Source organism: Phyllopteryx taeniolatus, chromosome 17 (assembly GCF_024500385.1).
Source record: "Phyllopteryx taeniolatus isolate TA_2022b chromosome 17, UOR_Ptae_1.2, whole genome shotgun sequence".
Lineage (NCBI taxonomy): Eukaryota > Metazoa > Chordata > Actinopteri > Syngnathiformes > Syngnathidae > Phyllopteryx > Phyllopteryx taeniolatus.
This window is the reverse complement of record NC_084518.1, coordinates 11,942,901-11,966,072: the sequence shown is the minus strand read 5'-3', so window position 1 is coordinate 11,966,072 and position 23,172 is coordinate 11,942,901. Positions and strand designations below refer to the sequence as shown.

The following is a 23,172-nucleotide window of genomic DNA, read 5'->3' as shown; positions in this document are numbered from 1 at the left end:
CCAAGTCTCCTTCTCTTCTTTCCTGGCAGAAGATACACCAAGTACTCTCCTGCCTGCCTCTCTGATCACCTTGGCTGCAGTGGTCCAGTCTTCTGGAAGCTCCTCCTGTCCACCGAGAGCCTGTCTCACCTCTTCCCGAAAAGCTGCACAACACTCGTCCTGTCTCAGCTTCCACCACATGGTTCACTGCTCTGCTTTTGTCTTCCTAATCTTCCAGAGTCACACTCTCCCCTACCACTACCTTACAGTCGGTAACCTCCTTCAGATTACATCATCTGCACAAGATGTAATGCAACTGCGTGCTTCTACCTCCGCTCTTGAGGTCACCCTATGTTGCTGCCTCTTCTGGAAGAAAGTGTTAACTACAGCCATATGCATCCTTTTTGCAAAGTCTACCACCATCTGTCCCTCCAAGTTCCTTTCCTGGATGCCGTACTTACCCATCACTTCTTCATCACCCCTATTTCTTTCACCAACATGTCCATTACAATCTGCACCAATCACGACTCTCTCTCTGTCTGGGATGCTCAAAACTACTTGGTCTAGCTCCTTCCAGAATTTCTCTTTCACCTCTTGGTCACATCCTACCTGTGGGGCATAGCCACTAATCACATTATACATAACCTCAATTTCAAGTTTCAACCTCATCACTCGATCTGATACTCTTTTCACCTCCAAGACATTCTTAGCCAACTCTTCTTTTAAAATAACCCCAACTCCATTTCTCTTCCCATCTACACCATGGTAAAATAATTTAAACCCTGCCCCTAAACTTCTAGCCTTACTGCCGTTCCACCTGGTCTCCTGGACACACAATATATACCTTTCTCCTAATCATCATGTCAACGAACCACCGAGATTTTCCTGTCATAGTCCCAACATTCAAAGTCCCCACATTCAGTTCTAGGCTCTGTGCTTTCTTCTTCTCTTTCTGCCAAAGAACCCGCTTTCCACCTCTTCTTCTTCTTCTTCAACTTCAACCCACAGCAGCTGAATTTCCACCGGAGCCCTGCAGGTTGACGGCGCCGGTGGCGGACGTTGTTAACCCGGGCCGCGACCGATCCGGTATGGAATTCTTTGGATGAACGCCCATATTTGTTTGGCAAAGTTTTAAGCCGGATGCCCTGCCTGACGCAACCCTCTGCATTTATCCGGGCTTGGGACCGGCCTACAGTTTGCACTGGTTTGTGCCCCCCATAGGGCTGCGTTCTTCAAATCACAATGATGATCTTTAAAAATAATTTCAACATCACAGACAGATTAGATATGAATGCCAATACTTAAACATGGGAAGGCAAGAACAATCATGGCTGCTATGAAAAATCTCCCCTAATCCAAATCTCATTAGTTGTGGTCATTCTGCTCTGTGGTGCCCACATGACCTCCCAAAATACAATCTCCAAAACTTATTTGTACAACTCCCCAAAGACGATTAAAGACAGGGGAATGATCGCATTCAGCAGATTATTTTTCTTTAAAATTGTTTCATTGAGCTCCTCGCATCAATTGTGCATCCTTTTGTCCTGAAACATACATCCATCCATCCATTTTCTGAGCCCCTTCTCCTCACTAGGGTCGCAGGCGTGCTGGAGCCTATCCCAGCTATCTTCGGACAGGCGGGGTACACCCTGAACTGGTTGCCAGCCAATCGCAGGGCACATACAAACAAACAACCATTCACACTCACAGTCATACCTATGGGCAATTTAGAGTTGTCAATCAACCTACCATGCATGTTTTGGGGATGTGGGAGGAAACCGGAGTGCCTGGAGAAAACCCACGCAGGCACGGGGAGAACATGCAAACTCCACACAGGTGGGGATTGAACCCCGGACCTCAGAACTGTGAGGCAGACACTCTAACCAGTCGTCCACCGTGCCGCCTTGTCCTGAAACAAAAACAGCAAAAAGAAAATCAAACATATAAATCTCCTGTAATCCCCATTGTGCACATCCTCTGCAGAAGATTGGGGCCATGATACAAACCACGGTGAGTGGCGGAATGTCCACTTTGCGACCCTGCATATCAGCCATTAGTGTAATGTTCAGGTGTATGTGGGCCTGCCTTGTATAATTAATGAGCAAAAAGTATCACCGGTGTAATTCAAACCCCACTGGGGAAGAATAGAAGGATGGAGAGAAAGGAAAAATACATGAATAATTGAGCCCAAATCAGTTGACTTCATCCCTCCCTACTCAGGTCAGTACTGCAACTGCATTCTTCTGGATGAGAGTGAGAGAAGAAGAGGAACACATTTCAGCTGGCTTTTAGATAATTCTTATCTATTTTTGTGGGGAAAAAATGTTGCTGGACCGAAGATCATGATGATACCATGCTGACCCAACTGCTCGGGCTGCTCTTCCTGCTTCACTCTGCAAATTGTAAGTAAATTGAATTTTAGCTCAAATACATGCAATGTACATATTCGCTACAACCGGATTGGTTGAAAAATGGAAAAAGTTGCAATATAGTTGTCCATTTGTCAGTGCTCAATATAATCTTTGACTTAGTTTTGAATTAATTATTATTAAAATTAGGGCGTCACTGTGTACGACTGGTTAGCATATCAGCCTCACAGTTCTGAGGACCGTGGTTCAAATCCTGGCCCTGCCTGTGCAGAGTTTGCATGTTCTCCCCGTGCCTGCGTGGGTTTTCTCCGGGTACTCCGGTTTCCTCCCACATCCCAAAAACCTGTGTGATAGGTTGATTGAAGACTCTCGTTGGTGTGAATGTGAGTGTGAATGGGGTGTTTGTTTCTATGTGCCCTACGATTGGCTGACGACTAGTTCAGGGTGTACCCCGCCTCTCGCCCGAAGATAGCTGGGATAGGCTCCAGCACGCCCGGGACCCTAGTGAGGATAAGTGGTACGGAAAATGGATGGATGGAAGAACTCACTGTGTTTCCCACTGTTTATAACAGTGATGTATAAAATATTGACAAATCAAAAGAATGCAATATCAACATTTAATGCTATCTTATGCACGATAAATTTATGATACATTGTGGTTTATATTTTGCTTAAGTGATGTGCGGCAAAAACAACCTCTTGTTGAGTTTATTAATGTAGTCTGAAACTTGCAATGCAATTAATCCTGTAACTGAACACGTGTGATATGCAACACCACTGCCTCTCTTTCGTGCACACACACACATTTGCATGCATGTGTGTGTTCCCTTACCCCAGCGCAGCCCATCAATGGGGAGGTGGTATACCGGGACACCACTATGTACGGTGTGGTTGGCAAAGCTGTGATTCTGGAGTGCGGGTCCACCTTACCTGACATGTACATATGGAGCTTCACCAGGCCCAGAACTGAAACCATCAAGGCGGTGGTGTACGACTTGGGCCAAGGTCCCAGGATCCAGAAGCTGGCCCAGACGCTTGGGCAAGTGACGGTCATCTCAAAAAGTGCTGATGTCAGCATCGACAAGCTTCCTATGTCTGCTCAAGGCCTCTACACCTGCCAGGCTTTCTATGACATAGACAACGCGCCTGTAGTCTACTACTACTATGTCCACCTCAGAGTACGAGGTAAGGCCTTTGGTCCTCGTGCAGGGGTGACCACACAAACAGTAACTTAGAATGTGCCGCCTAACTATTAGGTACACTTATACACTATTTTTAGTGTTTTGGTTACCTCATCCAGCTCCATGAGAGAGAGTCAAAGTATTAGAAATGGCTTTAAGTATGATGCAGTTCATGATGCAGGTATTTTTAAAAGCGGCAAACTTAAAAAGACTGACAGATGAGCTCATGAGCCTTGTTTTTGCAACCTCAAACATTTAAGTACTACACGTAGGCAGTACGGTGAAATAGTGATTACCACGTGGCTATAAATAGCAATAATAATGGAGCAAACCAATTGGATACCTTCTTATTGCTAGTTATTATAAACCATACTGTGCACCTGCGTTCGCTAATGCTAAGGCTACGTTTAAACTATGTTCCCCGTGGCCACGGCAGCCCTGTTTCAGGTCACCACAGACAAAACGGGATGGTCATGAGACGACAGCATAGGGAGACGGGATGGGCAAACATGACAGGCTGTGATTTCTGTTGATGGCCGGCGAGATTTTCAACAAATTTGCCACAGCAGTCCGGGCGTGGATGAGAAACCTTGTCAGCCCTCGTGAAATGGGTGAACGTAACTAAATCTGATAATACATAATAGGACTCAGCAGTAAAGGAACCTGTGTTTTAAAATCTCCTAACTCAGCTCCTCAGAACTGTGAGCCTGACGCTCTAACCAGTTGGCCACCGTGCCGCCCCCTCTCTAAGCAATATATATCAAATCCCATTCACCAGCTCAGATAGCAACTTGCACGTCATTTATTCAAACTCCGAAGCGTTTTCTTAGACCACAAACCTCCCGTACTGTTGTCAGGCTTTTATCCAAGGCACGCAGAGCCGCTCTGCTGACCCGGAAATAGAAAGTCACGATACCACTCTTGCTTGATCACATCCGTCCGGCACACGTCTTAATTTATCTATCTATTATTTAATTTATCTTCCAGAATATCATATGCATACCTATTTAAACATACAATATGTATGCCTTATTTATTTAGTTAATAAATATAATGGGTACCCTTTGAAGCGCTTTATACCTTTTTACATATATAGTCATATAATTTTATTCATCAAAGTTCTAAGGTTTACTTTATATTGTGTACACAATTTATAAAACGTATCGCACCAAATATTTATACCATTCACACTTAGTCCACGTTTTTTTTACAATAGAGGCCTGCGCAGGACATGTTTGGGACAAGTAGAATCACTTGTCCGATCTGATTACTCGTGGAAGCTCATACGTCGGAATATAATGGTTAACCAGCGCTTTGTCGACAGACGGCACGTTTTCTTTTGCACAAGGATAGCCTTTGGGCCATCCAGAAAAAGTGCAGACAATTATTAATAAGTACCTTATGCTTTGGACTGGGACTACCATTGCCGGTTCAGTCCATTACCACCACATAAATTCAGGTCTCGGCCCATCTCAGTGTGTTGCAATTCCCTCTTCCTTGGAGGGCAAACACTGAAATCTTGACATATATCAAAAAACACAAAAATCTTTTACCTTACGCAGAAGATAAGGGTGCCACCAAAAGCGCAGCTTCTTCAGCATTGACACATAACTTTCCTGTAGGTAACATCAGTCTCCTAGGTTCTCCTTGTCATCATACTCAGCACCTGTCTCTTGCCACTTACGCTTGTCTTCCTTCGGCGCCGCCTCCTGGAGGTCGCGCACCACATCAACTGTTACTGCAGGGAGAAAGTCAATTAACTGATCCCGTTTAACAACATATTTTCCTTCAGCATCCATTTATTAGCCTGCTACTTTTTTCAGCACCATTAATAAATAGTAACACTCTGACCTTCAGATAACTCTAGTGCCCTGCACCTGGCCAGCAGTTCTGCAGCTTGAGCGGAGGATTTCATAACATCATTTATGGACCAAAGCATGGGGATTTCAGAATTTGGGTTTCCGCGATATCTTCTATGGCCTCTTGTTTACAAGGATACTACGGCACGTTAACAAAAGCAGTCGGGTTTACCTCGAATGTTACCGGAGTCACGGATGTACACAGACCCCCGTCTGCAGGACCCTCGGACCACAATGAGTCCGGCAGCGAGCTCAACAGCTGTGCGGCGTCCTCATGGCCCGAGAGTTCTCTGCCATGGAATCGCGCTAAAGTCACATGCTCCAACACCCCTCCGTCCACCATGGTACCTTAAATACAAAAACATTCAGTACTGGGAGAGTACAACACATTGGGTATTTGATCTTGTTGCCAATCATTTGCCAATTGGCATTTTCTCACCATGGGTCCCAGTTCTCAAGCTTTATGACCTAGTGCAAGTGAAAAAGTGTGGAAAAGATGTCAAACTCATCATAAACCACTCACTCTGCTCTGGCGTCAAGGTGGAGGCCGCTGCCACACCTTGCTTCCTTATGTAAATACTTTTACTTATTGAGCATCCCATTTTCCCCCTGTATTGGCTCAAACGCTTCTCTGTAAACCAAATCATCATTTTTATCATACAACAGTGTGAGATGGAGAGGATCAATTGGAGGACGATAGGGGGCAAGAGAGTCGATCCAGGACTTTCACCGCAGGAAGGCCGAGTAAACTCCGCCTCCCTCCTTTGTTTCAGGTTTTAGTCGGGCCCAATATATGTCAGCAGTTGCTTCCGGAAGTTCATGTTGTATCATGTTCCATCCGGAGGATAACTTCTTCCACAGTTCATCATGGTCCCATCGGGGAACCGTATCGTCAGTCCATCCGGGCTACAAAGGATGGTAGCTCTGGTCTTGATAAGCAGATCTCTGCCCATCAGGTTCACTGGAGCCCCTCTTTTCATGAAGACAAACTGATGTTCATGTGTCTGTCCAGCAATTTCAGTCTTTAATGGTGTCGTAATCGGCAGACTCATGGGCACCCCTGCACAGCTCATTCAGGTGGTTGTCTTCCCTTAGCGGGGTTCAGAGGCTCTGTCTTTCCTCCGTCCCCTGCCTCCGGGCTCATTGGGCATTCGGACCAGTCCTCATTGCAGTAGTACTGGCGAGATGGCTCTTGTTGCTGTGGAGCCTGCTGCGGATGCTGTTGCCGGGCCGCACCCACCTCTCCCTCATGAAGCTTTGTAGCCTCCTTTTTGAGGTGTGGCCTCTCCGGGTTCCACTGGAGGTCATTGTTGAATCATTGGGTAAACAGTACATTGGCAATCCCAGTGTCCATACTGACCACAATTGAAGCACGCTTGGTCCGTTGGAGGTCGGCAAGGGCTTCCCCTGCCTCCGTTGGTGTCCTCTGTCACGACTCCCGCCTCGTCTCCTCGTTGACCCCTGCGCCATCCACATCTGTTTTTCTGCTTCCATTTTTATTTATTTATTATTATTATTATTTTTTTTAATGGCCACTTTACGGGCCTGGGCCAATTGTAGCTTCAAAAGTTGTTCCTGCATGTCCTTTACCTCATCTGATGATTTGTGTTTTCTGTCGACAAAAAGTTTCAAATGGTGTGACAGATGACAATTAAAAAAGCTATCTCCCCCTTTCATGAGGTCAGGGTCTTTAATAAGTTCAGTCCTAACTTCAACCGGCAAGGTCTCAAGTAAAGCTATTCTATAAATAACATTTGCCTCTCTTAAACGGGAGGGATGTGATCCTCTCTTATCTGTCCAAATACTTATGCAATGTTCGAAGTGAGAACTGGGATCCATGAGAGGTTTGAAGTCCGGAAGCTTCGGCACCGTTGGGGAAGAGGACGGGAACATGTCACACAGCAAATACTATAGGAGCAAAAGGGGCAAATAAAATTTCAGGTTCGACATTATTCAGACCCGACCGTGTCAAAATATCATCCGATTGGTGAACCGAAATGCAACAGGCGCGTATCAATCTCACTATGTCACCACACGCCAGGCTCATGTTGTCCGTCAACTTTTTCAGCCCCTGGATCCAAATTACACCAACAGCAGCCAGTCCGGGCAGCCGTTTCTGTAAAAACTCAAAAATTTTTAAAGACAATTTTTGTACATTTACCCACCTTTTTGAATGCGGGCTTGTGCGGAATTGATAGGAGTTTTATTTCCCCTCTACAAATGGTCTGCCATTTGAGCCGCCCCTTGACCGGCAATGCCGGTTATAGTGACGTCACTGGGGCCGTTTTCGGAAAGGTCCGTAAATTGTATTTAGCGGGGGAATTTGTCGCTCTTATTTTTTCTTCGCTGAACAGCTGCCATGGCAGGGCACACCAGACAAATCTCATACATTTTTCTACTCAATTTTTCATTCTCTTCTATTTTCTTATTCAAGTCTCTTTTCTCTCTCCACCCTGCAGCATCCAACTTTTCCTTCCTCTTTGTTTCCCTTTCAGAATAACCTCTCTGTTACGTGAAACAACTTACATTCCTTTTTCTTTTCCACTTTGCCCACACACTTCTTAATCCTGTTTGTTTCTTTTTCTGCCTTTCTCTTTCAATCCACAAATCCGACACATATCACATTCATTACCTCGACACTCGACTGTCCAATTCACAACCCCGAGTTTTGGTGGCACACTCATCTTGTTCTAAATCGGTTTTTGGGGGTCCCAAAATCCCCAACGTCTACCGAAACGTTACAATTTGAAACCGCGTCCGATTTCAAGTCAGTCTACGACGGGACAAGTAGGTACCTTGTTACCCTACTTTATCCCAGGATTTTCTGTTATCCTGGTTTTGTCAGGTACCTTGTTACCCTGACGTCAGGTCCTCCGTTACCCTGACTTTTAATTATGCAATATTAACAACACGTCTTATTAACTATTGACAACAAAACAACTGTACCACAAGTCTCCCAAATTTCGCCATTTCCAATGTGCAGAATTCGTGATATTATCAAACAGGCTTCTGCTCACCTTTTTTATTTCGGTGCACCGGGGAGATTTGCAGTCCAACTGAATTCCTGCCCGCTCCTCTGTCTTTTTAACTAATGTCCTTTCAGGATCACGTCGGGGTCACCATTTAAAGGAACCAGTGTTTTAAAATCTCCTAACTCCCGTGGTTCCAAGCGTGTTCGTTTTCGTGAAAGAACTTCGTTCACAACAATGTATCAAAACCAACCAATTTATTCCTGACAGAGGAGTCTATACATTTGCAGAGCTCTGGGTTCGTAACTACCCTATCTTATCCTTAGCAGATAAAGTAGTCGAACTGAAACTATCTGATTCTACCCCAGACTTATACAATGTTTCAAACAGGCCAGTATGTAATCGCTGTCGTCTGATTGGTCCGTAATCTGACGTCATCGTTGTCCTGCAGAATGATGACCATTTGATCTGGCTCCAGACTTCTGCTCCAGGTGTCGCCTGCAGATGTCGGCTCACATTCCTGCATTCAATGTTTATAGTGGCTCCCCGGAGTTCCTTTCTTCCTTGTGATGTGTCTCCAAATACCACCTGATGGGGGGGTTTTCCTGCAATAAAACTCCTACCCCCTTATCTGATTATACTGTAATACACATCCTCTTCCAAACTAGTTAGACCCTGAAACTCTATATTATATTCTATTACATATAGAATTACATATTAGAATATAAAGTATTCTATATTCCCTTCAGCAGCCTCTTTCCTCCACCGCCTGTCACGGATACTGCAACGGACCATGAGAAAACCTAGCTAGACTTGAATAAAAATAGCCAAAATCCCACAGCGCACTACATTTCAGGCAAATGGGGCTGCCGGGCCACCAGAACCTAGTGTAAACGTAGCCCAAGATCCAATGCAAGATGAATTGGAGTAGATATTAAGACTTGTTTTGATCTTAAACATTTTAAATTGTGTTTCATTTCATCATTATAATACATTCGGCTTTGTCGGATTGGGCTAAATACAGTTGTATCTTTTTTTTAATTTCCAAGGATGCAAGTTGCTGATGACACTAAGCATTTCCCTCTGGAGAACATTCTGTTTCAAACCTCGCAGTGGAGAGATACTGTTGAGCAATTGTCCGGTGTCATCTTAGTCTCATGAAATCAAAATGTGAACAGCATTAAGGAGAGTACTGTTCAAATCCCAATTCTAAATGAACCAATTCTAAATGAACCAAAATGTTTTGGTCTATTCATGGCTTAAACACCTGATGTGAATTTTGCCATTCAGCTCCTAGTTAGAGAACAGCAAGTTGTGCAAAAAAAGTACTGAACAGTTAAAAATTAGCATTCAAAATCTTTAGAAAAGGTCAAATTAAGTTCAGCGGTAAATGCTCTCCTGTAATAAACTTTAGGTTCATTCTGAGATTTTACCCAAAAGCTGAGTATCACTTACTTTTTGTGAACAGTTACAGTTGGCTGGCAACCAGTCCCCCAACTACTTAGCCCACCGCCCAAAGTCAGTTGGAACTGGCTGCAGCTCAACTGTGACTAATGATAACCAGCGGTATCGAAAATGGATGTCACGATATTGATAATATCCTTTTGACCCACCTAAATATTTCTTAATGCCCCATATACATGAACACCAATAGAGACAATAAGGCTTTTGCCCTCCGTAGTTCCATTGACAAAGCCGCACCTCCTGGTGAGCGACGTCTCTCCAGTGGAGGGATCGACGATATGGCTGCGATGTAATCTGGACAACGGGACGGGACCCATCCAGTATGTATGGCAACAAGAAAACCGTCACGGGAACATCTCGGCGTTCGCGCAAGGCAACACCAGCCTGGTCAACGTGACGGCGGTGAACCGTAACCACACGGGCTGGTACCGCTGTCTGGCCAGCAACGCGGTCAACAGTGAGCGCTCTGATAGGATTTGGCTCGACATTATCTGTGAGTATAAAATGTTGTTACAAGACCCAGTAATATGTACCAAAGGATCTTCCACTGTATAAAAAGCTAATCTTCCAAGGCAGCAATAACCTTTATACATGAGATTGGATATTTTGTTCTTTTCAGATATTTCCAACAATTCAGGTGAGATTATCCACTTTGTGACCGTTGATTAAAAAAAACACACCTCTTCCCCAGTTGGTCCGGACATTCCTCAGATCAACGTGACGCCGTACACGGTGACAGAGCGAGGTTACTCGGCCTTAGAGAGAGAGACCGTCTCTCTGCAGTGTCATGCTCAGTCCAATCCACCCAGCCAGTACGTGTGGTTCTACAACAACTCGCAGGTGTACAGCGGGCCACAGTTCACCATCACCAAGGTCCTTCGCATTCACACGGGCGACTATGCCTGCCTGGCGCAGAACACCTACCTCAACACGCGCTCCAAGAAAACCATCAGCCTGACTGTGTACTGTGAGTCTGAACTCTATGCCGTTATCAAGACTTCAGCCTTGTGTTTGACAGCGACCTCGCTCATGCTCTTCTGTCTTGGTACTGTAAACGGTAACATGAAGAACCAAAGCAATGTGATCATTTACAGTACAAGACAAACACTGAATCTTTACAATCTCAGATTCTGCGGATTGCACCTCTTCTGATTCCTGTCTTGCTCATCCGTTATCCCTTGCAATTATTCCCATGAAGCTTTCCAAATCAAAACCACAGCACACTTCTTCTCAAACAAACACACACAAGATGAGTGTGGTGGCCCTCAAGACCGGTTCTTCCATTTGGACTGTCGGGAAACTTGATGGAACTCTCTGGCAGGTACTTGCTGTCATGTCATAGCCATGACAAGTGGGAATGGCAAGTGGCAATGGTCACCTGCAAGGACCACCGCTTGCCATTCTACTGATTTCTTTATTTTTCTTTTTTTTTTAAACTGATACAGTGTTCCCTCGCTATATCGCGGTTCACCTGCTGCGGCGCAGCTACATCACAGATTTTTTTTGTGGAACATATCTAGTTCTCTTTCGCTGTTGTGGAAATCTGATCATTTTCAATGTTTTTTATTTGTTTTTACTGTATACAATAATATCTTGACTTACAGGTTTAATTTGTTCCATGACCAAGCTCATAGATCAATTTACTCATCTAGCCAATCAATTTTCCCACTTGAAATGAATTGAAATGCCATTAATCCATTCGGGACAGATTTTTTTGGTTACATGTTTTTCATAAAGGACAATAGTACTGTAAAAATATAAATAGAAAATATATATATAAAACATAATGAAAGAGAATGTAAAGAAATAAACTCATACTATAAAGTGTAATTGGGTCTAAAGTTACACACACACACACACATGTTGATGTGAGCCTTTAAGGGGCATGGCCTGGAGAGTCACATTCGTGAGTGATATCATAGTTTAGTGTGATGTCGACTCTATTCTCCTTGTGAGTGTTTTCATTTTATACTTGACAGTTTTCCTGTCTGATAAACGCCTGAAACAGTGGTTTTCAACTGTTGTCACCCTGAGAACCGCATTTTAATGTTGTTGCAAAGTCAAGACCCACTTTACTCACAGTGAAGAACAATCAAGATTGAATTTTTTTTTCTGAAAAAAATTGTACAGTATACTACATTTTTAAATGCCATTTCAAATGAGTTTGCTATACCGCCAAAGGCATATTTCTTGCCATGAGGTCCACCAACCAAAGGCTGAGCTGCACTGTATTTATTTACAGAGTAAACGAATGGCTCAAGAACAAGGAAGTAACTTTTCTTGTCACTTTCCTACTATTCCATGTGGGATAGTAGAACGCCTCTGTAGTGTACAGGAATAATCAGAATAGCAATACATGTAATTTTTTTACTAGCTTTCTGCAACCCACCCAAAATGGATTCCGTGACCAACTTTTGAGTCCCGACCTACCAGTTGAGAGTCACTGGTCTAAACGAGCATCACAACTGTGGCTATCCTTTATTTTTTTCACTTTACTTGAGTGGCTCACAACACAAAGCAAAAAAAAACTAAACCAAAAAAAACCAAAAACCCCAAAAACAAGCGATGGCTCGTACCACGAAAAACTTGAGGCACTCCTAATTCAAGGTACTACTGTACTGTAATATACTTGCATGTGGGAAGGGAGAACCAAAGTCCCTGGTGCACTTTTCAGCCATTTATTAAACGTCAGGAGAACAGTAAAACACAAACACTACGGGCACACGCATGCAGGAGCTGCTGTCAACCACAACTCACGCCCAGACACACACATGCAGACTCACCATGCTTTGAACCAACCTTCCTCCAGCTCACCACGTCACACGCTTCCCCACCAGATCCCACCTCTTAAAGGCGCATATATAACAGATACTATGATACGTACAGTATTTCCAATACATTTTACGGTTAAAATTTTTTTGGGTGTGTGTTCAAATGTGTTAATGTATTTGAAAAGTGTGTTTTAATACATTTTAATGTGTGGGAGAGGTAAATCTATTTTAAAAAATGTCTTTTGTAAGGTCTTTCTATCTTGCGTATTTTCACTTGTCGCGGGTCGGTCTTGCACGTATCCCCCGCGATGAACGGGGGTTCACTGTATACTCAGCATCGCCAGTGTTGTCTTCTACCTTGATGACCTGCTGCATCCTCCACTGATTTGTTACGCTTCCTCTTCTCCCCATAGATCCACCAGACGGCTCTCCTTCCTGCTCCATGCAGCCGGCCATGAATCACACCTCTCTGAGACTACGCTGCTCCTGGGCTGGCGGTTTCCCACCCGCCTACGTTCACTGGGCTGAAAACTTGAGACGTGTAGAAGGAGACGAGGTTGACATTGGACACAACGACATCTTGCTGCCGTCCGAAGACCTGGCAGGGAATAGCAGCTTGTTTACGTGCACGGGCTCCCATCTTGCACTCAAACAAGCAGTGGAGTGCAGCACACGTGCATGTGAGTGGACTTGGTGAACAATGGTTTGTCACTGGATGTGGTTCCCTTAAAAAATCAGATATTGCTCCCTTGACACCTTGGGAATATATTTTATTTATAGCTTTTTGGCTATGAAAAAGGTACAACCAGTTTCCTTGGAGTCCTATAATCAGAGGTGGGGGACTTGAGTCACATGACTTGACTTGAGTCAAAATGTATTCGAAGAATTGATTTGTTAGGACTTGCTTGGGTAGAACTTATAAAAGACTCGACTTGTTATTCATGAGGCTCGACTTGACTTACTTGCCTGTTTACAAGTGCAACGTGCTATCTCATACGTGTGCAAATATATGTTCATGCCTGAGCAAGATTGTATGACTTATGATTTGATTAACCCAAGAAATGACTTGGTTAAAATTGATTTGACTTGACTCGCTTGATTTTTGCCACTGTAACTTGGGACTTGCTTGAAACTTGAAGGTAAGACAAGACTAACCATGACTTGCACATACATACTGTATGTGACGTATTTGCACCTCTTCCAATAATTAGCCTTATTACAGTGGAGATCGTACCTGCTTGAGGAACAAAGATCGACTCCATCCATACTTGTTTTATGGCAGTATAAGGCAGACCCCAATTCACTAAAAGAGAATCGCTAGCTCCTCTCATGCAGCCTGTAAAGGAACCAATTTTCCCCTATCACTGTTCTCACACGGAATGTGGAGACAAGGGCAACCCGTATATTTTCTAGCTTTGGGGGTAGTATCAGACTCGTAACAGAGTCGGGACATGGCCCTTTCACAGAGAGATTCTGAAGAATTGGCACATCAGAGCTGTCAGAGTAGCTCCGGCATTCATTCACCTGTGCCTTTTATAAACAACCCAACACAGCATCCCAAAATCACATCATTAGATACATGACAATGGTAGCCACAGTATAAACATACTTGATGGAGAGCGTAAATTTCTACTTTCAACACAGCAGGGCAGGAGAAGTGAGAAACGGAGAAACCTAAACACCATTTCTGACATCACAGAATAATCATACACACATCATTCAGCCTCTTATAGCTCTGCTACTAGCACAGAAGGCGAAATATTGGCAAGACGTCTTTGTCCCTCTCATTCCGTGTCGGCGATGTGAATACAGAACAGGGACACAGGAAAATGCCAGATTTTTGAGGCATTGTGAAATAGGCTTGTGTACAGTATTCTGCAATACCGGGACAGGGTTAAACACTGGATACTCACTTTATCAAACCTGTTGAGTTGAAAGCAAGTTAAGCAAATATTTTATACATCACAACAGACACTGGCGCTGACGTCGTCACACATGTAGTTTTCGGATACCGTGTCCCAGAATACCGTGTCGCCCTTCACTGGGTTCCATGTAAAAGACACAGGTGACTAAATGCGGATCTCTGTGTGAAAGAGGCTATTCGGTTTTGTATGCTGCTGTCCAAGCTTTGAACCTCTTCTCCTCCACCAGCTCTTCCCCCTTCAGAACCGGTGTGCTTAGCCTACGTGAGGACCAACGAGCAGTATCTGATGTTGTCCTGCTCCTGGGACGGAGGGGCACCCAACGCTTTGGTGTGGTGGGAGGGCCATGGCACCCCAAGAGAAGAGAACTACAACATCCTGATCATTCGCTACGGCACCGCCCGCAGTGGAAGACCGTACGTCTGCCACGCAAAACATCCACTTCTGGGCCAAACTAAGACCTGCAGGCTCACGTTGGGTCAGTGCTTAGAGACAAGCATTTGCACCAACACGGGGAATCGGAAATATTGACAGATGCAACACTATGGCACTCCACACTTTTTTTCTATTTACAGAGGCCCCCGTGTTGCTAACGCAGCGGAGGGTTGTGTCTGTGTACGAGGGGGCCGACGTGCAGCTCTCCTGCAACTTGAGGGCCAACTACCTTCCCACCAGTCAGATAACGTGGTTCAATAATCATGGTTTGGACGTCCGCGACACGTCCAAGTACGTGCTACTGAGAACATCAGCATGGGCCAACCTGACCGTGCGAGACACAGATGAGACTCAGGATAGCGGCGAGTACAGGTGCACTTCAAGCAACGCGGTGGGAGGAGCTGACCTCAACATCACACTAGTGGTTAAAAGTAAGATTCTTCAAAATTTTCTTAGAAGCTGCCACAATGTTTGACTCTAACTGGTCTTCTTCTCAGAGCACCCCATGCCACCCAATGCCACCCTGATCAGGGTGATGTACATCGGCCGCCTGCGGAACGAGGTGGAGCTAGAGTGGAAGATTGAGGAGGATGCCCAACAAGGATGGACCGGATTCGTCGTGCAGCACAGAGGGGCGAACAAGCAGCCGAGGAGGAGAGCAAGCGGCAATGACTCAATGGAGGAAACACAGGAAAGAATCAGTGCCTCCGTTTGGCACCATAACATCATCCAGGATCCCGATGTCAGGATTCACACTGTGGGCAGGCTGACACCCACTGCAAAGTACCAGTTCCGTGTCACGCCTTTCAACCACAGAACAGTCGGGCACCCCTCTGCTGCAAAGACGCCAGGTAGATTAAAGAGCAAATATTAGAACGGCACTCAGTACAGCCCAGACATCTGCTAAGGCCAAACAATCTCAGCTGTACATCTTAATAGATAAACTACCCACATGGCCTGAAATCAGTTTTTAGGAAGTGGAATCAATGGCAACTGGATGACTTCTTGATTGCTTTAGGCAGGGGTTCTCAAACGTTTTAGGTTAAGGGACCACCGACAGAGGGAAAAGTCTTCCAAGAACACCCTCATAGCCCTAATGCCAATTAAACATAACTACGACGTGTACCCCAAAATGCCATCAGAATTATAAATTTGTCTATTTGTGAGAATAAAGTTGTAATGTTATCATAACAAATTCAAATATATATAATATAATATATATATATATAGGCGGCACAGTGGACGACTGGTTAGAGCGTCAGCCTCACAGTTCTGAGGACCCGGGTTCAATCCCCGGCCCCGCCTGTGTGGAGTTTGCATGTTCTCCCCGTGCCTGCGTGGGTTTTCTCCGGGCACTCCGGTTTCCTCCCACATCCCAAAAACATGCATGGTAGGTTAATTGAAGTCTCTAAATTGCCCCTAGGTGTGAATGTGAGTGCGGATGGTTGTTTGTTTGTATGTGCCCTGCGATTGGCTGGCAACCAGTTCAGGGTGTACCCCGCCTCCTGCCCGATGATAGCTCGGATAGGCTCCAGCACGCTCGCGACCCTTGTGAGGAGAAGCGGCTCAGAAAATGGATGGATGGAAGATGCCTAGGACTATACAGTGGACTACCGCTATTCACAGGGGATAGGGACAGGGCCCGACCTTGAATAGTGAAAAACCATAAATAATTGATGGTCATTGTAATTACCATGGAAAAAAACTTTTTTTTTAATAAGTAAAAAAACAGGCATAGGATCGGGGAAAAAAAATATAAATAACTTGATTATATTTACTTTATTTATTTTATATATTTTTTTAAATAAAATTGTGCCCATAAGATGGGGATATGTTCCGTGAATAGATGAACCTGTGAATGCCAAACTACAAATATACAGGGTCCAATGTATTCTCGAAAAAAATATTATTTTCCTCAAAAAATAGGACAATATTAAAAAATAAAAATAAAATAGGCCCTTTGTTTTCTAAAAAAGAAAATTAGGTTTTTAAGTTTTTTTCCCCTGAAAAACAGCAAATAAGCAGGGGATAGTGTAAAAAAATTAAAAAGAATTGGTTCTCCCCTGAAAAACAGTGAATAAGCGGGGGATAGTGTTAAAAACAAAAAATAGCGACTAAGCGGGGAATCGGGAAAAAAATATACCCAAAAAGTGAGGTGTTCCGCAAATACCGGGGAATAGGTTCTCCCAAAAAATCTGCAAATGGGTGCAACACTGCGAATATGCGAGGTTCCACGTATTACTCCCCAAGCTATGGCTAAATTGAGTGCCTATATTTTTGTCTCTGTTCAAGTCATTTCAAATGTCTGGTGTGTCACTCACTGCACGTCCACCAGGTGATAATCCCACGAGAAACATCCATATGGGCACTGTCTGCCAAATTAAAACAAGCAAGATTTCCGGTTGCCTTACAATGACCTGGATGCCTCTTTACCTACACAAACGTAAGATTCTTTCATAATCGGAAAAATTACCCCAAGAAATTGCCACATGTTGCAATATTGGGCAGTGAAAACAAACATTCTTGATCCATGCCAAAATGTAATGGGTTCATCTCAGCCAACTGCCGGACGTTTCCCAGGCATAGTTGCTTAAGAGTTTATTGCGCAATCTTACCAACAGCGCCAATGAAAACATGTCCTTTTGGGAGGGGTAGCAAATGTGTAACATTCTCCAAAAAGTGAGTGCAGATGCTGTTAATAAGACTGTGCTTGATGATTTAATCTGGTATTAACGTTTTAACATTGTTCTTTTTCTTTGTTATCTACTTAGGTGAAAGACTCCTAAATGCCACACAAACAAACACATACGATACTCGCTTTCTGTTTGCTTTTTCTCTTCTCCTTTCATTTCATCTCACTTTGTCTGTGTGTTCTTTCTTCTAAGCTACATTTAACATCTAACTTTGTCAGGTGATTGATATTTAAGTAGAAAGGTTTGAAGGTCAAGGGTGGTTAGAGTTCCAAAGGGGAGGAAAAGGTCAGGCACATCTCTGGAAATATTCCATGTGAAGTTAAGCAGGTCAATTTTGCAAATATTCAAAGTTGGACAAAGTTAGGGATGTATGGCAATTTATGGGAATGAATGGGTATTTTGTGGTAATAAACCGTATACAAAACATGTATATAAAAACAGTTAGTAATAATACTACACCAAATTATAAAATATGTTTGTTGACTAAAATAAACAATTCAGCTCAAATAAAGTATTTACCCCAGTAATGTAAGTGGATCTAATCCCTAGGTTCAATGTAGTACAGTAAAGAAGTGTCGATACTTTTATTACAGCATAAGTGTAAAGAATTTTCAAAATGATCCATGCATGTGATGCAGAAATGTGAAGAAATTGCAGTAAGAGCATTGTTTTTACAGTATGTGAACTTACAATTCACGACAGAAATAATAAAATCCAAAATGTTTTGAACTACTGTACCTTTGCAATCTGTTAAAACTGCATTTTAAATTTGACGAATTAAATGACTATTTCCTGTTAATACCCATGCATTCCTGTTAATTCCCCTGGAAAGTGTCCAATTTGGTAAATTCGCACAATTTTACAACTCCAGTCAAATGATTCTCGACTCACCTAAATGTCTCGTTAAACATTTGTGTGGAGAGATTACAAATATATATATACATACATACATATATATATATATATATATATATATATATATCCCAGGTGCCCCAGAGCACTTCGCAGCTGAGGTGTACTATGTAGCTTTGTTGCAATGTGTAACTGTGATGTGTTGCAGCCGAGCCACGCGCCAATAACTACGCAGCTGTGATCGGAGCAGGCATCGGCGGGATGCTCTTTGCGGCCATCGCCACAGTGCTACTGCTCGTCTACATTTTCCGCAACCGCAACAACAACCCCCGTGAGTCTCACTCACACACTAGTGAATGCTATTGGTGAGCACAATGTACAGAATTAAAGTTTCCCTTATTGTCTTCCCAAAGGACTTCATGACATGTTGTTTGGCCTGTGAGTATACGGTATATAAACAAATAGTAGAGTCCATTTTGGCTTGAACTATATTGAGGAATTCTCATTGTTTACCTCCTCCAGGCATCACAGCCAGTCGAGGGAGAACATTAACTTCCCAGAGGATGAGGTGGTCAACGGGACGGAGACGGGAATAGGGGAAATGGGTAGTTCATCCAGCCCAGGCAAGACATGATTTTAGCATCTGATTATTACAATGTCACTGCGAGGTTCAAGGATTCTTTTGATTCAGACGAGTAGCTGAAGATATGGAATGTATTACGTTGTCTCCACCTCAGGAGTCCCACAGGCCAAAAAGCCCAAATAGGACTCCTTCTTCAGGTTGACGGCATCCCTCACCGTTGGTGTCCACCAACGGGTTCGGAGATTGCCGCCACGACAGGCACCGACCACCTTACGGCCACAGCTCCTATATGCCGCCTCAACAATGGAGGGGCGGAACATGGTCCACTCGGACTCGATGTCCCCCGCCTCCCCTGGAACATGAGCAAAGTTCTGTCGGAGGTGGGAGTTGAAACTCCTTATTATAGGGGATTCTGCCAGACGTTCCCAGCAGACCCTCACAATACGTTTGGGCCTGCCAAGTCAGACCGGCATCTTCCCCCACCATCGGAGCCAACTCACCACCAGGTGGTGATCAGTTGACAGTTCCGCCCCTCTCTTCACCCGAGTGTCCAAGACATGCGGCCGCAAGTCCGATGACACAACCACAAAGTCGATCATCCAACTGCGACCTAGGGTGTCCTGGTGCCAAGTGCACGTGTGGACACCCTTATACTTGAACATGGTGTCCGTTATGGACAATCCGTGATGAGCACAGAAGTCCAATAACAGAACACCGCTCGGGTTCTGATCGGGGGGGGGGGCCGTTCCTCCCAATCACGCCCTTCCAGGTCTCACTGTCATTGCCCACGTGAGCATTGAAGTCCCCTAGAGGAAAACGATGGAGTCCCCAGCGGGAGCGCTCTCCAACACCCCCTCTAAGGACTCCAAAAAGGGTGGGTACTCTGAACTGCTGTTTGGTGCATAGGCACAAACAATAGTCAGGACCCGTCCCCCCCACCCGAAGGCAGAGGGAGGCTACCCTCTCGTCCACCGGGGTGAACCCCAACATACAGGCGCCGAGCCAGGGGCCAATAAGTATACCCACACCTACTCTGCGCCTCTCATCGTGGGCAACTCCAGAGTGGAAGCGAGTACAACCACTCTCGAGAGGACTGGTACCGGAGCCCAAGCTACGCGTGGAGGCGAGTCCGACTATATCTAGTCGGAACTTCTCGACCTCACACACCAGCTCAGGCTCTTTCCCTGCCAGAGAGGTGACATTCCACGTCCCTAGAGCGAGCTTCTGTAGCCGGGGATCGGATTGCCAAGGTCCCTGCGTTCGGCCACCGCCCAGCTCACACTGCACCCAACCCATATGGCCCCTCCTACAGGTGGTGAGCCCATGGGAAGGGGGACCCACGTTACACTTTCGGGCTCACAATCGCCTTCGAGCCCCACCTCCAGGCCTGGCTCCAGAGGTGACCCGCGTCCGGGCAAGGTGAAACGTCTTCCTGAATTGTTTGTCATGTTTTTTGGAGCTGTGCTTTGTCTGGTCCCTCACCTAGAACCTGTTTGTCATGGGTGACCCTGCCAGGTGCATTAAGCCCCAGACAACTTAGCCCCTAGCATCATTGGGACACACAAACCCCTCCACCACGATAAGGTGGTTCATTTCAAAATAAACGTCCCCTGAAATATACATATTTCACTGTCACTGCCATTGATTTAAAACATTCATTAAAAAATATATGTCAATACTACTTCTTTTAAGAAATAATTAGAAATAATCCTGTTCGTATCGCAACACCTTTACCCTTCATACATGTAGGTTACATTCACAGGATGCTACTACATTACTGCCATCACCATTTGATGTAGTATATCTGCAGTCTTTAAAAACCCCAGATTGTTTTATCATTAAATATAATTTTTTTTGGGTATCAACATTAACACTTTAACCACTGAAGTAATTTTTCATGCCAGTCTGACACTGGAAGGAAGACATGCTTGGATCCATCCATTTCAACACCACTTATCCTGTTGAGTCGCGGGGTGTTGGAGCCTACCCCTACTGAGTTTGGGCAAAAGACAGAAAAAACCCTGAGCTGGTCGGCAGTCAGTCGCAGGGCACATATACTGTAGAGACCATCACTGAGTGGGAACCACACCCACGCTGGCTGCATTGAAGTCAGGCAAATGAACCACGACGCCATCAGTAACTGGAAGGAAAACAGTATATTTTAAATAGCTATAAGAAAGACGGTGTTCTATTTTATTTTAATCTTGATCAAACCTCTTTTGTTGGAAATCTGGGGTGGTGTACTGTCTCCCAGAACAGGACTGGTGTTGCGATATCTCATAGATTGTTTTTAAATGAATGTTTTAAATCAGTGGTAGTGACAGTGAAATATGCATATTTCAGGGGACTTTTATTTTGAAATGCCACATCAGATTTGGGTGGGACGACTTTTGTTGGAGACCTGGGGTGGTGCAGTGTCCCCCAGTACTGGACTGGTGTTGCGATATCTCATAGATTTTTTTTTCAGTCAGGGGTAATGATAGCAAAATATGCATTTCACTTTTATTTTGAAATACAATATCAGATCTTCATCAAACCTCTTTTAGTGGAGTCCTCGGTGGTCTGTCACACAGATCTGGATACCAATGGGATTATTTTAGGGTGGCCTTGGCTCACTAGGTAGAACAGGTTCGAATCCCTGCTACGGCTGTCCGCATGTCGAAGTGTCCTTGGGCAAGGCACTGAACCCTAATTTGCTCCCAGTGGGCCTGGCAGTGCCTTGCATGGCAGCAGTCGCCCATTGGTTTATGAATGTGTGTGTGAATGTGAGGCGCTTTGGGTACTGTGATGGTGTAGATAAAGCGCTATATAAGTGCAGTCCATTTATATCAAGATATCAAATAAAATAAATTTTGTAATGCAACCAGCAAGATTCAAATTAACCTTGCTGGTTGCATTCCTTAACCGAAGAGCATTGACGTCCGTATTATTGACAAGCTTTTATTTTGAAGGTGGCTTTCGCCGCGAGTTGGCGACTTATTACCGTAATGCCTAGTATGAACAAAATTAGGGGCGGCTGGCTTGACTGCTACTATACGAGTGGAGGTATTTTACTGCACTCCCCTTAATAGAAAAGTTACATAGAAAAATGATGGCATACTCATACTTGGCCAATTGTTCTGAAGCCTACTTGACACCTAAAGAGCTCTGATACATCCTAAGGATCGATACACCGTCCCTCTTTTGGTACACCTGGAAGTAGGGCTTAAATGATTACTCGAATAACTCCAATACAGCAGGGACCGGGCTGGACCGCAAATAGTGAAAATCGCGGATAATTGTCGCCAATTATAATTGCATTGAAAATAAATCAAAAACATTTTTAAACCCAAATAATTCTTGAATAAGTGGAGATAAACCACCAATAAGTTGTTTTCAGATTTGGTTCCACCCTCAGCCCCCAAAAGAAAATGGAAAATGTAATTGAAAAAAAATTAATTGCGGAAAATCCGCAAATAGGTGAATCTGTGGGGGCCGAACTGCGAGTATGCAGGGTTCCACTCATGCAATTCAATTACAAAAAAAGTCGAAGCAACATCTCTAAATCGATGCTTCGCAGTAATAATTTTTCTGCACTACTACGGACTCACACAACACTCCGTGTAAAGCCAGAATGAAGTTGGCCCCATGGCGGCAAACCAGGAGGAAAGAGTGCATAAAAGACATGCTCGAAATGGGAGATATTAGCATCATCTCTTGGGCACTGCCATGATATATTGTTTGACATGCTTTCAATGCAGTTGTTGCTTGGGTCATGTATATATATATGAAACCCAATGATATATTTGGTCAGTGACACCTTCCAATTATTGCAGATGCTATACATAACCAGACTTGCTAATTAACTATGATTCTTTATCCAGGTGCACGAATACCCCGAGCAGCTTCACCCTTGACCACCGCAGGCCAAGCCCCTCCCACAGGTGACAACGAACCCGTCAATGTCACGATTACCGTCCAGGCTACCGGCTCCTAAAGTATCTTCCTAGCAAGTCATATAAGTCCTCATTTGTAATTTCCAAGATTGCATTACTAAGAGTGTTCTAGCCATTCCTTCGTCTGTAGCCTGAAATTTCCAGTTTGATTCCTCTTGTA

The 23,172-nt window shown here is 44.4% G+C and overlaps 1 protein-coding gene across 1 annotated transcript; it reads left to right on the top strand.

Annotated features, from left to right (window-relative positions):
* The first annotated feature begins 1,834 nt into the window (after nucleotides 1-1,834).
* On the top strand, nucleotides 1,835-23,164 carry LOC133467489 (V-set and immunoglobulin domain-containing protein 10-like 2). The gene is made up of 12 exons (XM_061752413.1): nucleotides 1,835-2,381; nucleotides 3,186-3,533; nucleotides 10,039-10,314; nucleotides 10,513-10,788; nucleotides 13,006-13,272; nucleotides 14,744-14,992; nucleotides 15,090-15,380; nucleotides 15,447-15,800; nucleotides 18,703-18,825; nucleotides 18,908-18,932; nucleotides 19,017-19,117; nucleotides 22,941-23,164. The coding sequence occupies exons 1-12, from the start codon at nucleotides 2,333-2,335 to the stop codon at nucleotides 23,051-23,053; spliced, it is 2,472 nt and encodes an 823-aa protein (XP_061608397.1). The 5' UTR covers nucleotides 1,835-2,332; the 3' UTR covers nucleotides 23,054-23,164.
* The last annotated feature ends 8 nt before the right edge of the window (nucleotides 23,165-23,172 follow it).

Bases quoted from the DNA above. Each gene is read 5' to 3' on its own strand.
- LOC133467489 (XM_061752413.1), top strand. From the start codon at position 2,333: ATGCTGACCCAACTGCTCGGGCTGCTCTTCCTGCTTCACTCTGCAAAT. The intron at 13,273-14,743 runs GTGAGTGGACTT...CTCCTCCACCAG, and splicing joins GGAGTGCAGCACACGTGCAT to CTCTTCCCCCTTCAGAACCG. The intron at 18,826-18,907 runs GTGAGTCTCACT...GTCTTCCCAAAG, and splicing joins CAACCGCAACAACAACCCCC to GACTTCATGACATGTTGTTT.